General features: G+C 35.8%; 1 protein-coding gene across 11 annotated transcripts in view; it reads left to right on the top strand.

Moving 5' to 3' along the window:
* The window catches only part of DMD (dystrophin), a 1,179,964-nt gene that overhangs the window by 885,771 nt on the left and 279,155 nt on the right, over window positions 1–15,038 (top strand). For all 11 annotated transcript variants that reach the window (XM_032100882.1, XM_032100878.1, XM_032100881.1 and 8 more), the window contains one exon: window positions 2,357–2,474. In XM_032100882.1, coding sequence (XP_031956773.1) covers window positions 2,357–2,474 — 118 coding nt within the window. The remainder of the gene's footprint in view (window positions 1–2,356; window positions 2,475–15,038) is intronic.

Genomic DNA, 15,038 nt, shown 5'->3' with positions numbered 1-15,038 from the left:
CATTTCTAGTTTTCCTGAATGTCCAGTTCAGGAATTTCAGATGGGTCTTGGAGGTAAATCCTTCTGTGAGCCCTTGGGCACAGATCAGCTCTATTCCCTCATTTTGGTACAGGGCAAATCCTTTCTGAGCTGTCCTTACCTAGTGCTTCATTTCTTACTGGATTTCATATAACAGCAGCTTTCCTTTGTGATACAAACACAGCATTTAATGTCTAGTTGGAGACTCAGGCTTGATCAGATAAATCATTCTATTTGAATATTCCAGTATAAAATTATATTTAGGAAACTTTAGGGAAGAGAGTCACTGTCAGCATAAGACCTTAGAATGACTTAATTTGCTTTTCCTCTTCTGAAGATTCTCTAGGTAGGGAAGGAGAGAGAAAGGGAAATACTAGTTTGGAAGGCACAGAATTATCTGAGCCTGTTGTGTGTGTTTCAGTGTTCCTTCTGCACCGTCCATTTTGGCAATACGTGTAATACAGATGTCATTCGGCTGGACTGCGACTGCTTTTCCTATTGTAAAATTCATGTCACTCATTAACTTGTCTTCTTAGAAAATGGAGTTTAGAAGGCACATAGATATCTAGAGATAGTAACTGCATCAGTAGATTTTATTTCTCTTTCTAAGGAGAGACTTCTAATGAGAAATTTCTTTTTTGCTTAATTATGCAAGCTGCTGTTTTAGCTGCATGTCTCTGTATGCAATTCAATCAGTATACAAGTGAAAAAATACCATCCAAACTTTTGGGTATGACTTTAGAAAGCCAGTTATAATAGATTTTCAAAGAACTGTTACAGAAAGTAAAGGCAGGAATTTCACAGGGTGTTGCTAGAGGTATATCTTAAAAATTACCTTTTTTCCTGAAGAGTTTTTAACTGAACAAAGTGAAACTCTGTGGAGCTTTTAGTTTGCTTTTGATAGTACATGCTGTAGTTACTGGAAACTATATTCTTATGCTCTTTTGTTAATCTTATTGAACAGAAAACAGTATTAGGTCTTTATTTGGAACCTTCAACTTGGTGAAAATTATGCAACTGTAGTCTGAAGTTGGAGGGTCAAATTTACGACCAGACTCACAGGTCTTTTCTATCCAGAACAGTCAGTGAATAACAGCTTTTCAAAATCAAGTATGATTCTTTAGAAGAAAAGCATTTTAAGGACAGATGACTCTTAAGACAATAAAATACCCCAGGTGCTTTATCAACAGCCAGGTGAGAATGCTAACAGGTTATCTAACCAGTGTCCATGTAACCAGCCTGAAAAGTAGAAATCCTTCTCTGGCCTTTTTTGCCAGCTTGATATTTGTTAAAGTGTACCTATTAACTATCTGACAGCACGCTGTTCTGTTCTGATGACTAAAAGTTGTAGGCAGAAAAAAAGTAATTTTTTCATAGTTTTGTAATAAATACTGCTACTTTCAACTCCTACGACTGGGAAATTTAATGAGCATCTTTTCTAGAAACTACACAATAGGGAGCTGAAGTGTCTGAATTTGGTCAATGTCTTTTAAATACGTACTTGGATGCTTCTCATGAGAGAAATGATTGTGCTGATTCCTTGTTTGCTCTTCCCTAATCCTTCACAAGAAGTTAAATATATGCATAAATTTTATATGCCTTACTTTCCTTGAGTTTTCATTTTCATTTTATCTAAAGCTATTGTATTTTAGTTTTTATTGCCTTCTAAATACCATGAAGCTCATCTTTTTCCCCCTGAGAAACTCTAAATCCACTTCTTACTTTCTAGTCAGATTGTCTTGGCTTTATATATTGATTTGAATAACATATAAATTATTGTGAGTGTTAATTATTTTTCTGCTAGGTAAGAAGTGAGGACAGAGAAAAGTGGCACTAGCAGTCTTACAATGGCTTTTAGCCAATAGATAATAATTAAACAGTCTTGAAATATTAAAAAATAAACATAATTTATCAGACTTCATGAGCTAATAGGAAAAGCCTGCCTAATCTGGCAAGAATGTAAACCCTTATATCTTCTTTTTAAAATACACAGTAAAATATCAGATAATACAGAAAAATAGTGTCCTTCTATATAGCTTTATTGAGGAGAATAGCACATCCTGCATAATTTGATGTGTTAAAAATGTAGAATAATTGCTATTTTTTACCTAGTTTTACAGGTTATTTTAAAATTATTAGTGCAAGTTATACCTGGTATTTTTAAATTAATAAGAACAATATTTAGAAGGTCTAGACCAAATTCTTTGTATTATTTGAAACAGCAAACAATCTTTTTTCTTTAAATCAAGTTCACACAAAAAAAGTCCCTATATGTGGTCTTCCCAAGAGCTCTTTATGCTTTTTTCTTTATTTTATTTTTGTATTTGTGTTCAACTAGGCAATACTACAGGATCTGGAGCAAAGACGTCCCCAACTGGATGAACTAATAACTGCAGCACAAAATCTAAAAAACAAGACAAGCAATCAAGAGGCCCGGACAATAATTACTGACCGCAGTAAGTGGCGATTCTGCTATCATACAGCATTTCAGCAAACATGGAAAATGTTGTCGTATCTAATAAGCATAGCATTCTGCAGATACTTTATGCCTTTGCCATGAGAAGGAGAGTTCTATCAGGTGACAATCCCCACAGATTTTCCGAACTGCACATAGAAGAAATGTCAGTGAAAGTCAGTGATCCCACATTTCAGGTTTTTCACCTTAACTTTATGTTGCTTGTCTTCATAGTGGAAGGACGTTGTACATAATATAGAATGTGAGCACTGAAGATAAAGAAATACATTTATTCTTACACAAGGAGAAAAAAGAAAGAATTCACAGAGTATAGCCACAGGCTTGTAAGAGGCTTTCAATTCCATCCCCCGTAGTACAGCTGCAGGCTCTTCTTTCATCTCCCCTCAGTTGACGCACAAGTCTGATGATGCTCTGCTTTACTCTGTATTATTTCTTCAGTTCTGTTTTCCCTTTCCAGATTTAACTTAGCTGTGCCTAAGGTGGAAAAAATAGTAGAATAAGTTTTAGAAGAAGTCTATAGAAGACATAGCGTTGTCACCCTTGGGAGCTTGCATGTCCTTATACCACTCACTATAGGATGAAACACATGCTCAAGGTCATGCTATGGAAGTGGCCCTTGAGACAGACTGCTATATATCTTCAGTTATTATCTCAAGTTTTCAGGACCAGGAACTAGAAAAATGAATTTTTTGTGGTCCTCAAGGTCTGCTATGGAGCTTAGAGAAGACCCAGGCCAAGTGTTTTGCATGTGGACAGAGACAATTCACTTTAGGTGGATGCAAACTGTTCTGTACATCTTGGTGTGGAGACCAGGGCTTGCTTCCTAAAACTGATGACTGTGAAGGTGTCAATGTAGGCTAAATTTTTCTATCCCCATAATTACAAACTTAATATATCTATATACACATTATCTCTTTCTTTTTATTCCATCAGGTAAGTACATTCCATCTATGCCCAAATCACTATGCATGTTTGGACCACATTGTTGGTAGTCCCACATATAAATGCTATTTAGAGTATATTCTATGTGCAATAACATTGCTAAACTGCTATTGAAACATGTTACTTAGAGAAGAAGAAGCTTTATGTTTTAATTAAAGTTTGAGAAGGAAAGGATAGCGCTTATATATTATATAAGAACCTGCTCCTGTTGGACATGCAAATTAATTTTAGAATCACCAACTTGTTTGAAGTCGCATGAATTGTGTACATTAACTTTACAGTGCTTATTCAAAACCAACACATGTAGTACTCCCATCAGTATTTTGTAGTATGTTTTAATTTTTAAAGTCTTCTGAAGTTAAGAATTGTAGACTTACAAAAAATGCAAGCATAATTCCTACATGCCCTCGTAAGAATTGTATGAATGACTGAATTTTATTCTGTTGGAAAACTGCATTTCACTTTAAGTGAATTTGCCTTCTAAGATAGATTAAATGCTTCTTTCTCATACAGCAAAGGAGAACAGCTATCAGACTGTAAATCATGAGTGAGTATATAGTAGCTCAACAATATTATAGCTTGTGTCTGTGGCTACTAAATATATGTACCACACTAGTAGTGTGGTATATACATTTTACATGATGACTTCTTGGTTTTTATCTATAAGAATTCTCAAAATTATCAGTTAGTTTTGAACTCAAAGTACAAAAGTCAGTTTTCTGTGATTTAACAATTAATTTTCTGTGCTGAAACTGTCAATATCCTTGTCTACAAAAGTGCAACTTATGATGCAGTAGATACAGGTCATGTCCCTTTATATACTTTCAAGTACACGTTGGAGTGTGATCAGGGCCATTTTTGGTCCAATTTTCTGAGGCAGCAGACTAGATCCATGAAGGTTTTTTATGTTTATTCAGTTTATATCTGGGCAATTCTAGGTTATAATAAACACTACTCAGGAGGTATTTATTGCTTTTGGATTTTAAGGAGATTGTTATAGTATGGAGGGACACAAAGATGCTAGGACTTTACAATGTGACACATAAGGTATTTTCTGAATATTTGCTGCATATGACATGCTCTCATCTAAAGTATTTCTTTTAAAGAACAACAGTAATTTTTGTATTTTTAATTGCTTGATTTTTTTTTCTCCTTGTGTGCCGTATGAAGAAGATGGAGGTTGCTCTGTTTGGTTTGAATTAGGCCTGCTGAATATCTGTATAGACAGGATCTACTTGTTCTGGCTGCAACTACCTCTGTAGTTCAACTCTATTCACAGTGCTATCCTGTCCTGAAATAGGGATCCTCCTTATTCCCAGCCCAGCTGGGTGTCTCTAGCTGTGTGCCCTCACCTACTGTACTCCTGTCCTGTACAGTGCTCTCACCTACTGCAGGTGTTTTGCCTTGTCCTCTAGCACATACTGAGTTCAGCTTACTGCACCCAGTGTGTTGTCCCCAAGTCCATTCCAAGGAATCTTGTTCACAGCCAGAGCTGATCCCTGTATTGGAGAACCTACTCCCGTTGCTAAGGTTCAAGCATTCCTCAAAGCCTTAGAAAGTGTCCACTCCCTTGGTGTCCACACCAGGGTCCTGCTGCAAGTCCTCCCTGACTACCTCATCCATAGACTGTTTCCCATTTCCTGAGTTTTTCTCCCTCCTCATGAGTACAAATAGGTTACCATGGTTATGTTTTAGCAGTTATGAGTACACATTTAGTCTATTCTGTTTCATGACTTGAGCATTGGCACATTGGTGTTCCTCTGCAGCAGCTGTGTACCACACTCACAAGCAGCCTTCTGTAAAGTCACTCTGCCAGGGGCCAAATGCATCAGATCCCATCATGAAGGAAAGGGAGTGGTGGGCTGAAATGCCTTGGTCTTCATGTAGGGGTTGATAGACTTGACTTTATCTAGTGCACTCCCCAGGCTGAAGCACAGCATCTCACACTTTGGGAAATGAAAAGATGAGAAGATTAGCTAATTTGTATGAACAGGGTGTTCATTGCCTTTTGCTATTAAAGTGCTAGTAAAAACCTGCAATGCAATCATCTGGCCAGTATCACTGAAGAGACATGTTAGAAATATTAAATGAGACACAGGTACTCTACAAGAGTAGAGTTAGCGGCATTCTGCATCACAGGATGTGTTGGCATATCATCAACTGGAATTAAACCCTTAAGGTTCTGGCTTCTGTGCTAACCTTGCTAACTCTTAAGTCACTCTGCTTGCAGAAATATGTATGTTATGTTAGTTAAAGTCTAACTTTGAAATATATATGGAAATCTTATTTCCTTTTTAAAGTATATATAAAAAAAAAATCAAGGTAAACATTTTATACAAAATAAAAAAAAAAAAAAACCCAAAAGACATTTGTGAGAAAATGTCTATGATAAATTGCAAAAGAAATCTATAATCATGAGATTATTTTCAACAGAGTTGTCATAGTATTGCATAGATTTAGTCTTTCTTACAGTAGTTAAAGATGAGCTCATACAATTGATTTCCTATGAACTTTTTTTCTCCACCCTTACTTCATTATCTGCATGAAACTGCTGGAGCTATATTACATGAAAAGACTTTGGCTCTATAAAGTAAACCTTGTGTTATGTTTACATAATGTTATATTTAAATCTCTGTGTGCTATGTAAATCATATTCTGTTTACCACTTACACACGAGAATATGTAAGAATAATAATTACATTTAGTCTTGAGGAAGAGTTGTGGGAAAAAGCAGCATACCTTTCTGCTCTTTTAATGCAGAAGCATTCTGTTCTAAGAGAACCATATGCTGTACAATAACATTTTTCTCTCCATAATGCATCACAGCTCAAAAACACATTGCTTTACTGCTTCTGAAAGTGTTGCTTCTTTAAAATGAATGAGTTTATAAGCAACTTTTAATTTAAAAAAGTAATTAAACTTTGAAAATTCCTTATTTTCCATCAGTCCTTATGTATGAATACACAAAGCTGGTAAGAAGTCAATATAGAAATATACTGAGAGGTAATAAAAACAAATTTACAGTCTTACAATCAGAAATACCAAACCAATATCAAAGACTATGTTAGATCTTGCTAGATCCTGGAAATACAAGAAACTTTAAATAGCAGGCCATGTGGAAGAGGTAACATCACATAAACTTTCTGTGGTTTCACTTGGCTAGTAATTTACATCCCAATTTTGTAATGTGATTTCTGGCTGTGTAAGTGATCGAGGAGGTATGGAAATTCATATTTATAAAACTGTATGAAGAAATAATCTCTTACTAACCAGGTAATCTCCCTTTCAAGATTATAAACCAAAGTAACACACACATTTCTTCAGCAATTTTTTGAAATTTATTGTACTCTCAAAATATCACTTGAGAGGTTAATTAATTCCTATTACATTAAATTCATAAATAATAACAATAAATACAAGCATTTCAATGAAGACTATTTTGATAAAGAATTATGCTTTGGGATGAAATTATTCCTTTTGAAATTTTCTTTGACAGTTTTAGGAAACAAGTCCACAAGTATATGAATAATTTATAGATTATGTCTTCAGAAGAGGTATTTTGGTTTTGTGATTCATTTTTTGTTGGTTTGTTTTTGGTTTTTTTGTTGTTGGTTGGTTTTTGTGTTTTTGAAGAAAACCTATATGCTTTAATTGGTTGTTAGCAGAGCTGCATTTGAACTAATCTAAAAAGAGTCTGAATGTCTCTCTGCCACTACATAAAAATGCCTTTATTTGTTTACTGTATTTGACAGTTTTATGGCAAAATCATCAACTTGTCATCACTTTCACAACAAAATATGTGGAAACTCCACAGTGAATTACAGCTGTACTGTTGTTCTCGACATCTTAATAAAATAGCCATTTCCACTGTACTGCATCCACATGGTTTTCTCTTAGAACTATTGAATACAAATTATGAGTTTACCACTTGAAAAAATAAAGTCATACAATCTGGGATTTGCCATCCAGTAGTAAACCCCCTAGCTGCCAAGAGTAAAAAAGAGAAGTATTAGAGAAAAGTGTATTGTATACAGTTTTCCAGTTATCTTGTTGATATTTTTTAGCTGAATTATTGAATAAACCCCAGTGGTCTATTCTCTGAATTTCACATATTTGAAGAACATTTCAAGAATTTGAATTTCCTATGTCATAAACATGCAGTTTATTAATCATCCTGATGTACCACTTTACAGCTGTTTTTCCTATGAGAACTTTACACCATAGAAACAAAGCAAGGGAGAAACGTTGTTTTGTAACAAAATGTCAATAACAAGATGAAACTAGAGCTCTGAAAGGGATAGTATACTGAGAAGAGTATAGAATTTGAAACCCCTTCCTTTGTGCATGTTTGCTGCTGTAGGACCTGTATGAAAGTTATGGGACATTTCAAGAAGGAGTAGGAAGTTATTTTGGAATACTGGGGAGACTTGCCCTTTAAGAACAGGCAATAACATGCTCCATGTATATTCATGTCTGAATGATTGGGGAATTCCAGTTATATATAACTTGTCAGTCTATATATATTAAAAGCATATGGTTCAATGGACAAAGGGCAAGATCTCAGCTGCCTCAGCTGCCTGCTTCAGGTGTTGTAGTCCTCCCTAAAAGGCTTTTAGACTACGAGGTGACTATTCTTCACTTCTGGTTATATTCTGCAGCAGAAATGGCACACATATTTTGGTAGCCTCAGAGGTCATAAAGGTATTAGGTGATATCATTGCTAGTGGCTTGCTTAGATGTCACCATCTCAATCAGGTAAAGAAAGATAATTACAAAACTTCATGTTGTTGGTAATTCCTGTGGAACTGGCTAGTTCTAGGCCAGATATTTCTAAAGAGGTAAGAACTCAGATAAGGACAAAATAGATAAGGTTTTTGTTGCTAGAAACCAGTCTGTGTTGGAAGACAGGCACCCCAGGTTGCTGTGTTGTATAGAGGCACTTAAAATTATGTCCAAATTATGGCTTAGTAACATTTTGTCATCTATCCTCCAAAAGCAGAATGGTTGATCAACTTTCTCTTGAGAAAATTATTACCACAAAATGAGTCCTCACCTAACTGTGAACTCGTGGACAGTAAAGTCCAGTGAGGAGTGCAAGGCTGTGTTACAGGAAGAGACCTTTCAGAAAATGTGATATTAATTTCCTTAAAAGCCTTTGAATAATTTCAGCTAGGCCCAGAAGAGTGAAAACAAACACACAAAAGCCACAAACAAACCACCTGGAATAAGGACAGCATGATTTGGTAGGGAGATGTTTCACATTAACAGGTTACGTTTTGTTGTATGATGTAGCCATGGGTACATAAAGTTAACTGGTTGAAAGACTTGGGATATACCCTCATCTGACAGAAGAATAGACTTTCCTCTTTAGCCTCAGGAATGATTTGGTACAGCACTGGGGGGGAGCTGCTGTTTGAGCCTGCTTTGTATCTTGTTTTAACCTTGTTGGTCACCATTTAGGGATGGAGTTAGTAGAGGTGCTTAGTCAGAATACAGACAGAAAAGTTCTTGTAATTTGTAGCGTCAAGACAATTTAAGCCAATTTAATATTCTGCAATTCACTCTGCTCTTCTTCAAATGTTTGGAGACTGAAGTGATAGAATTGATTTTAGTTAAAGAGCCAAAACATATAAATCTTCAGCCCTCCGCTCTCCAACCTTCAACCTACCCAGTCACCAATTAGGTGAAAATCTTACCCAGAACCATGAGCAGATATGAAATGACAGAAAGTCTTGTCAGGAGGCAATTCCTTTCCCCAGGTACTACAGTCTGCTACCCTACTATGGTAAGTACTGTTCACTGTTGTCAGGGGCATCTTTTCTTTCTTGTATGCTTGAGAGGAGTCATATTTTAACAGACTGGTTTTATATGACAACCTGCCTTCCTAGAGTCTTTGTAAAAAATCTCCATTCAATATCCATTTAAAGGAGCTTTCTTTTTTTTCAGTTTAACAAGATCACTGCCTCAGTAGCTTCAGAAAGAAGCAAATTTACTTGCAAAAGTGTTATAAGCAAAATGTAAAGGGAAGGTAAGAAACTGCCACACAGGATGAGATGGCAGATCATGTAGGTCTCTGAAATTGTTAGTACCACGTCCTTCTGAAGAATGTAGAAGGATTCAATAGTATGCAAATCTGAAGTAAATTGAGATTACTTCTCAGGATACAAAGTCTTTCATATCTTAAGTAGAGAAGTTAAAATATTTTTTTGAAACATTTAATTGACCAAAGCTGCCAAGAATATGTAGTTTTTCGGGAAAGCAATCACTAAGTTATTTTAGAGATTTCAACATATTTAACAGTATCTAATGTGAAGCTTCCTATTTACAGCGTTACAGAAAAAAATCGGGTTTTAATTACATTGCATTTCAAAACTGAATTCAGTCTCATTTTTACAAATGTTAATTCACATTTATATAAAATACTTTAAAAACTGAAAATAATAAATGGTAAAGAGGTTTTATTATGACTTGTCAGAAGAGGCAGAAGAATGTTCCATTGACTTGTGTAGTGGACAGATGATCAGAAAGGAATGTTTTTTCTCTTTGGTACTGGAAAGACTCAGTCAATTTGCAATGTTAAAAGGAGTAATGTAAATAATTGCCATCAGCAGTAAAGATGCTGTGCTCTGATAGCTCCCCGTACATGGTGACTTTCATCAGTGAAGTCACAGATGGAAACTGATGGAAGTGCTTCATCCTTGAAAATGAAGTCAGGGAACAAGTATTCGTGCTTTCATATAGCTGGAACAGGACCTGTCACCCAAATATAAACACTTGGACTAGAGAATAATTTAGTCGTGTCTGTCATTTTAATCAGTGAAAAAACAGGAAAGGTAAGAATAACAAAATACTCCAGGATATACTGAGAATCCCTCATGCACATGGTGAAAAGTAGAGAGCTGCTTGTTAAGGTGGGCTACCACAACAAAGAAAGTAGGACTTGTTAATTCTTTTCTTGCAATGTATGATTACATCCAAGCAACATATGCCATTCTTAATTTTTCTTCATAGAGAAAGCTCCCTGCCAAACACTAAGCACTGACTTACTCCCATGCCTCAGGTCAGCTGTATGATAGGATATGGATTTTTTTTTTTGTTTTTGCCTTCAGTTAGCAATGAAAATACAGTAAGAGCAAACTTCTTGCATCACTAGAAGTTAGAATGACCTCAATTTAATTTCCAGATCTGCTACAGACACTCTTGTAATTGCAGAAAAGTCTTTTAATTTCATATGTTCGGATCTTTATCTGGTTAAGGTAGGATAATATATCTTATCCCAGCCTTTCTGCGCCATATCTCTTCAGAAGACTAGATTTTTCTACCTGTTCTGTTTGAATCTAAAAAACCAAAGTGTTTGCTGTTTTGGTCCCTGTTTGAAGGCAGTACTGTGTTAGAAACAGTAGCTTGCACAGAACATTTTAAATTTAACTAAAAGCAGACGTGTAAACAGTAAAAATATCCATTCTATTTTTATCTTATTCATGATGATACAAACAGACAAGCTATGCTCGTGTTACAACACATTATGAAAAAGTGAAAAATAAATGGAAATAAAAAGGGATTGTTCAGAAATGAAGTTTTGAGGATGTGATCAAATTATTTGTCCACTGGCAGATTAATGGGCAACATTAAATCTCCACAGTTATTTTAAAAACTGTGTCAGAACGGTATATATTCATTTATATGAGACCATAATTTTCTGTAGTAATTAGAGGGCAAAAAGGCAACAGAGGTCCTGCTCAGCAGAGATTACAAGCTAAATTTAGATGTCACATAATCAGCCATATCAGGAAAATGCAGGTTTTGGAGTACATTGTGTCCCATCTCTTTTCCTAAAACGGATGCAATACACAAAGAACATATATTGGAACATGCAGTTGTTCTCAGACAATCTAGTTAAGCATCCTGGAGTATGTTTGGCCTAATGATTTTACTTTGGCTGTCCTCAATATAAATTTATAATGATTTTAGTTTTTCTTGAGTCAGGAATAAAACAATAATAAAATCAGAGTTTTACACAGGCCCCAAAGCTCCTTTGCAAGTCCAACATGAGTAAATACAGGCTTAGTCTGTGTGAGAGAGGTCCTAAGACTTTGGTGAGTGGTTCCACCAGCTGGTGATTTGATTTAGTTATGTATAAAAATCATCGCTATGGTGACTTATGAAATACTGTAGATAGTTCAAAGAATTTAACTTTATTACTTGTTTCAGAACCATATGGTGACTCAGAGGCTTTTCAGTCTCTGTTTGGTGGATAACAGTGTTTCAGCCTCTTTCATACCAAAAAGGGAGGGAATGAGAAAAAACAAAACAGTTCTGGAGACTAGCTGCTTCTATTCCATCTTTCTTATCAGCAAGTCTACTGCATGACAGGTGAGAGCATGACTCGTCAGAGGACAATCCCTCACCAAGTAACAGCAAAGAAGGGTGGGTGATGAGTACTCTGATATGTGGTGAGAAACTGGTGGCATTTGGGCTTGGTGAGACCTAGAGCTTAAAAGAGAATATTTAGGAAAAAGATCTATTTTGTAATATTTTAATTGGACAGGAACTTGTGTACAGTCGAGCAGACGCCTATGCTATGGAAATTTTTGCTGGAAGTGTCAGACTGTGTTTATGTCTGCTTCATAGTCTTAACTTTAGAAATGAGTGCCGTATTTCAGAGGAAGGGATGTAATAATTTTGCAGAATATTCATTACATTCTCTCTGAATTTCTGTACTTTTGACACTTGGCTTCCTTCACTGCAGCATTATATTAGGATGGCAAAAGTAATGGTTTCATCTGTTTGTTGGATACTTCTTTTTGATCCATTTTATACGTTTTCCTGAAAATATAATAAAATACAGAATCGAACAGAATAGGCTATTTCAGTTTGAAAGAACATGCAGTGACCCTCTAGCTCTTCTGCCTGACCCCTTCAGGGCTGATCAAATGTTAAAGTACTTTTTTTAGGGTATTTTCCAAATGCCTCTTAAATGCCGACAGACATGGGGTATTGACCACCTCTTCAGGAAGCCTCTCCCACTTTCTGACCTCCCTCTCAGTAAAGAAATGCTTTCTAATTTCCAGTACACACCTGTGCAGTGTGATAGGTTCAAAATTTGCTGAGTTTAAGCCATAACAGAATAGTGACTTTGAAGTGTTTGCCTAAAGTAGATTAAGTTCAGTCCATAGAGTGTCTCACCAATGTTTTGATCTGTGTTGGAGTAGCATAGAGAACATGAACAAAGACGTACTGACATCTGATTAAAAGAAAACCAAAACACCTCAGAACAAACACAACACCTCAAACAAAAGAAACCAAATAGTAAAAGGCAAGTTATCATGTCTTTCCTTTTCTCATGATTGGTGTAATTGACACATTATATTTTTTTTTTCCTTTATTAGCTAAAATATTGCACTAAGATGACAGATATGATACATTGTTGATTGGTGGTATTATTATTATTATTATTATTAATAATGTATCTTTTTATTTACTAAGGAACAAATACATGTGATGTCATGCCAGGTTCATGTGACCTTGAGAACTAGTCCTTTAAATTCAGAATAGGAAAAAACACATTACCTGGGTTTTTTTGGCACGCTTCTGTGCTTGCAGAGTTGTGCTCCTTTTAAGTTCAAGTATCATCATTTTTAAGATAGGACCCTCATTTTCTAATCAGTAATTAATTTAAAAAAAAAGGAGTATTATAATTGCACGGAAAACGCTCAGAATGTTTGAATGTTATGGAATTTTGAGAAGAAATATCTCTTTATTCTGCTGTGCATGTTACTTCCTTAGCTGACTCTGTGGGATATTTACTTTGAAGTGTATAAGGCCATTTTAAGCGTGAAATTTAACTACTTCTCTGCTTTATATTTCAACAAAGTTGAAATTAAGAATTTCAAGTGTTAGGAAGCTAAGATTGTCTTTCTCTGCATAAAAAAGTATGGATTAACCAGTATCAGACTGACAGCATCTTGTGGAGTACTTAAAAAATCAGTGCAAGTGCGAGAGGGAAGACAGAATGGGGTGTAAGGACGGTGGAAATGTCAGTCTGAAGGAGAAGCAGGACCCCCAGGGAATTAACTCATCTTTGGAAATAGTTCAACATTGGTGCAATTTATCTAAAAGACTGTGATTATCAATCAAAAAAAAAAAAGATTTTTTCATTTACAGTCTTTTAATATCTGATACTTCTGTCAGGAACATTACTGTAAGAGAATTATTTTACCCAAATCACCAGTACAATTCATAATCTATTGTGTAAATGTGACTTTCTTTTGAGTCTATAAACTTTTGTCCATGCTAGAATTTATAATCAGCTGTCCCTGAAAATATATCATGGCTGAAGATGCATATCTGGTATTTCACTGCACTATTAAGTGCTGCATCCAGCTGTGGGGTCCCCAGTACTAGACAGACATGGACCTGTTAGAGGATGCCATGGGGGCTGGAACACCTCTCCTAGGAAAACAGTCTGAGAGCTGGGATTGGTCATCCTGGAGAAGGGAAGGCTCCAGGGACACCTCACTGTCACCTTTCAGTTCTGGGGATGGACTTTTTGTAAGGTCAGTAGTGATAGGACACTGAGAATGACTTTAAACTGAAAGAGGGCAGGTTTAGATTGGATATTAGGAAGAAATTCTTTACTGTGAGGGCGGTGAGGCAGTGGAACAGGTTGCCCAGAAAAATTACAGATGCCCCTTTCCTGGTAGTGTTCAAGGCCAGACTGGGTGGGGCTTTGAGCAACCTGGAAGGGTTAGAACGAGGTGATCTTTAAAGGTCTCCTCCAACTCGAACCATTCTATGAGTCTGTGATTAAGAAACTGGTAATTTGTAAATAAAATAAATTTATACTGTTTTCAATATCTCTTGTGAAATAAGAAAAAAATTACTAATTCAGTTCAGATGTACTGTTTACTCAGTACAAAATACCTGAAATTTATGCTTTAAGTTGAATATAGGAATTTTTTAAAAGAAGTACTATTACTTGTTTCCTTTGAAATCAGTTCTTGCTCATTTGGAAGTTTTCTTTGCTTTCAAAGGAAATATAAAAGTCAAAGCTGGCATGTTTTTGATTTGGCCCACTGTTTTTTTTCCCCTGATGCATGCATGGCTTTTTTTGGATACTGAGCTAAGCCCAGTACCATTACCAGCACCCAATTTTCTGTCACTGTTTTGTAGTAGCAAAGCTCTGGAGTTGTCTCCCAGCTGACCTCAGTGAGAGTTGTGTGCTGTGGAGGTGGAGCAGATTTGGTAGGGTCAGAAGAGGCATAGGAAAAGATCCACAATAGTCTGAGCTTGTTTGGGTTTTGGGGTTTTTTTGTGGAAAAAAATAGAAATGTAAACAATCTGCAAAGCTTAGCTTCAGTAACTTGGAGCCTGATAGCTGAATTATAAAGTCAATTTTAATTTTCTAGTTATTTTGGTTCTCTTAACATCTCCCAAAGTCTTACTCCTACAGTCAGAGCTGGATCTATTAAATCAAAGCCAAAGCAAATCAGTGTACAGAATAACAAATGCAGATATATTTGGAAAGCTAGTCTCAGCCCAAACTCAGTAGGAGGTTGTAGGCTGATGACATTAAGAATATGCAGTGTAAATATGAATGTAT

This window comes from Corvus moneduloides, chromosome 2, assembly GCF_009650955.1.
Source record: "Corvus moneduloides isolate bCorMon1 chromosome 2, bCorMon1.pri, whole genome shotgun sequence".
NCBI lineage: Eukaryota > Metazoa > Chordata > Aves > Passeriformes > Corvidae > Corvus > Corvus moneduloides.
The sequence above is the reverse complement of the archived record's forward strand: the minus strand, read 5'-3'. Positions and strand labels throughout refer to the sequence as shown.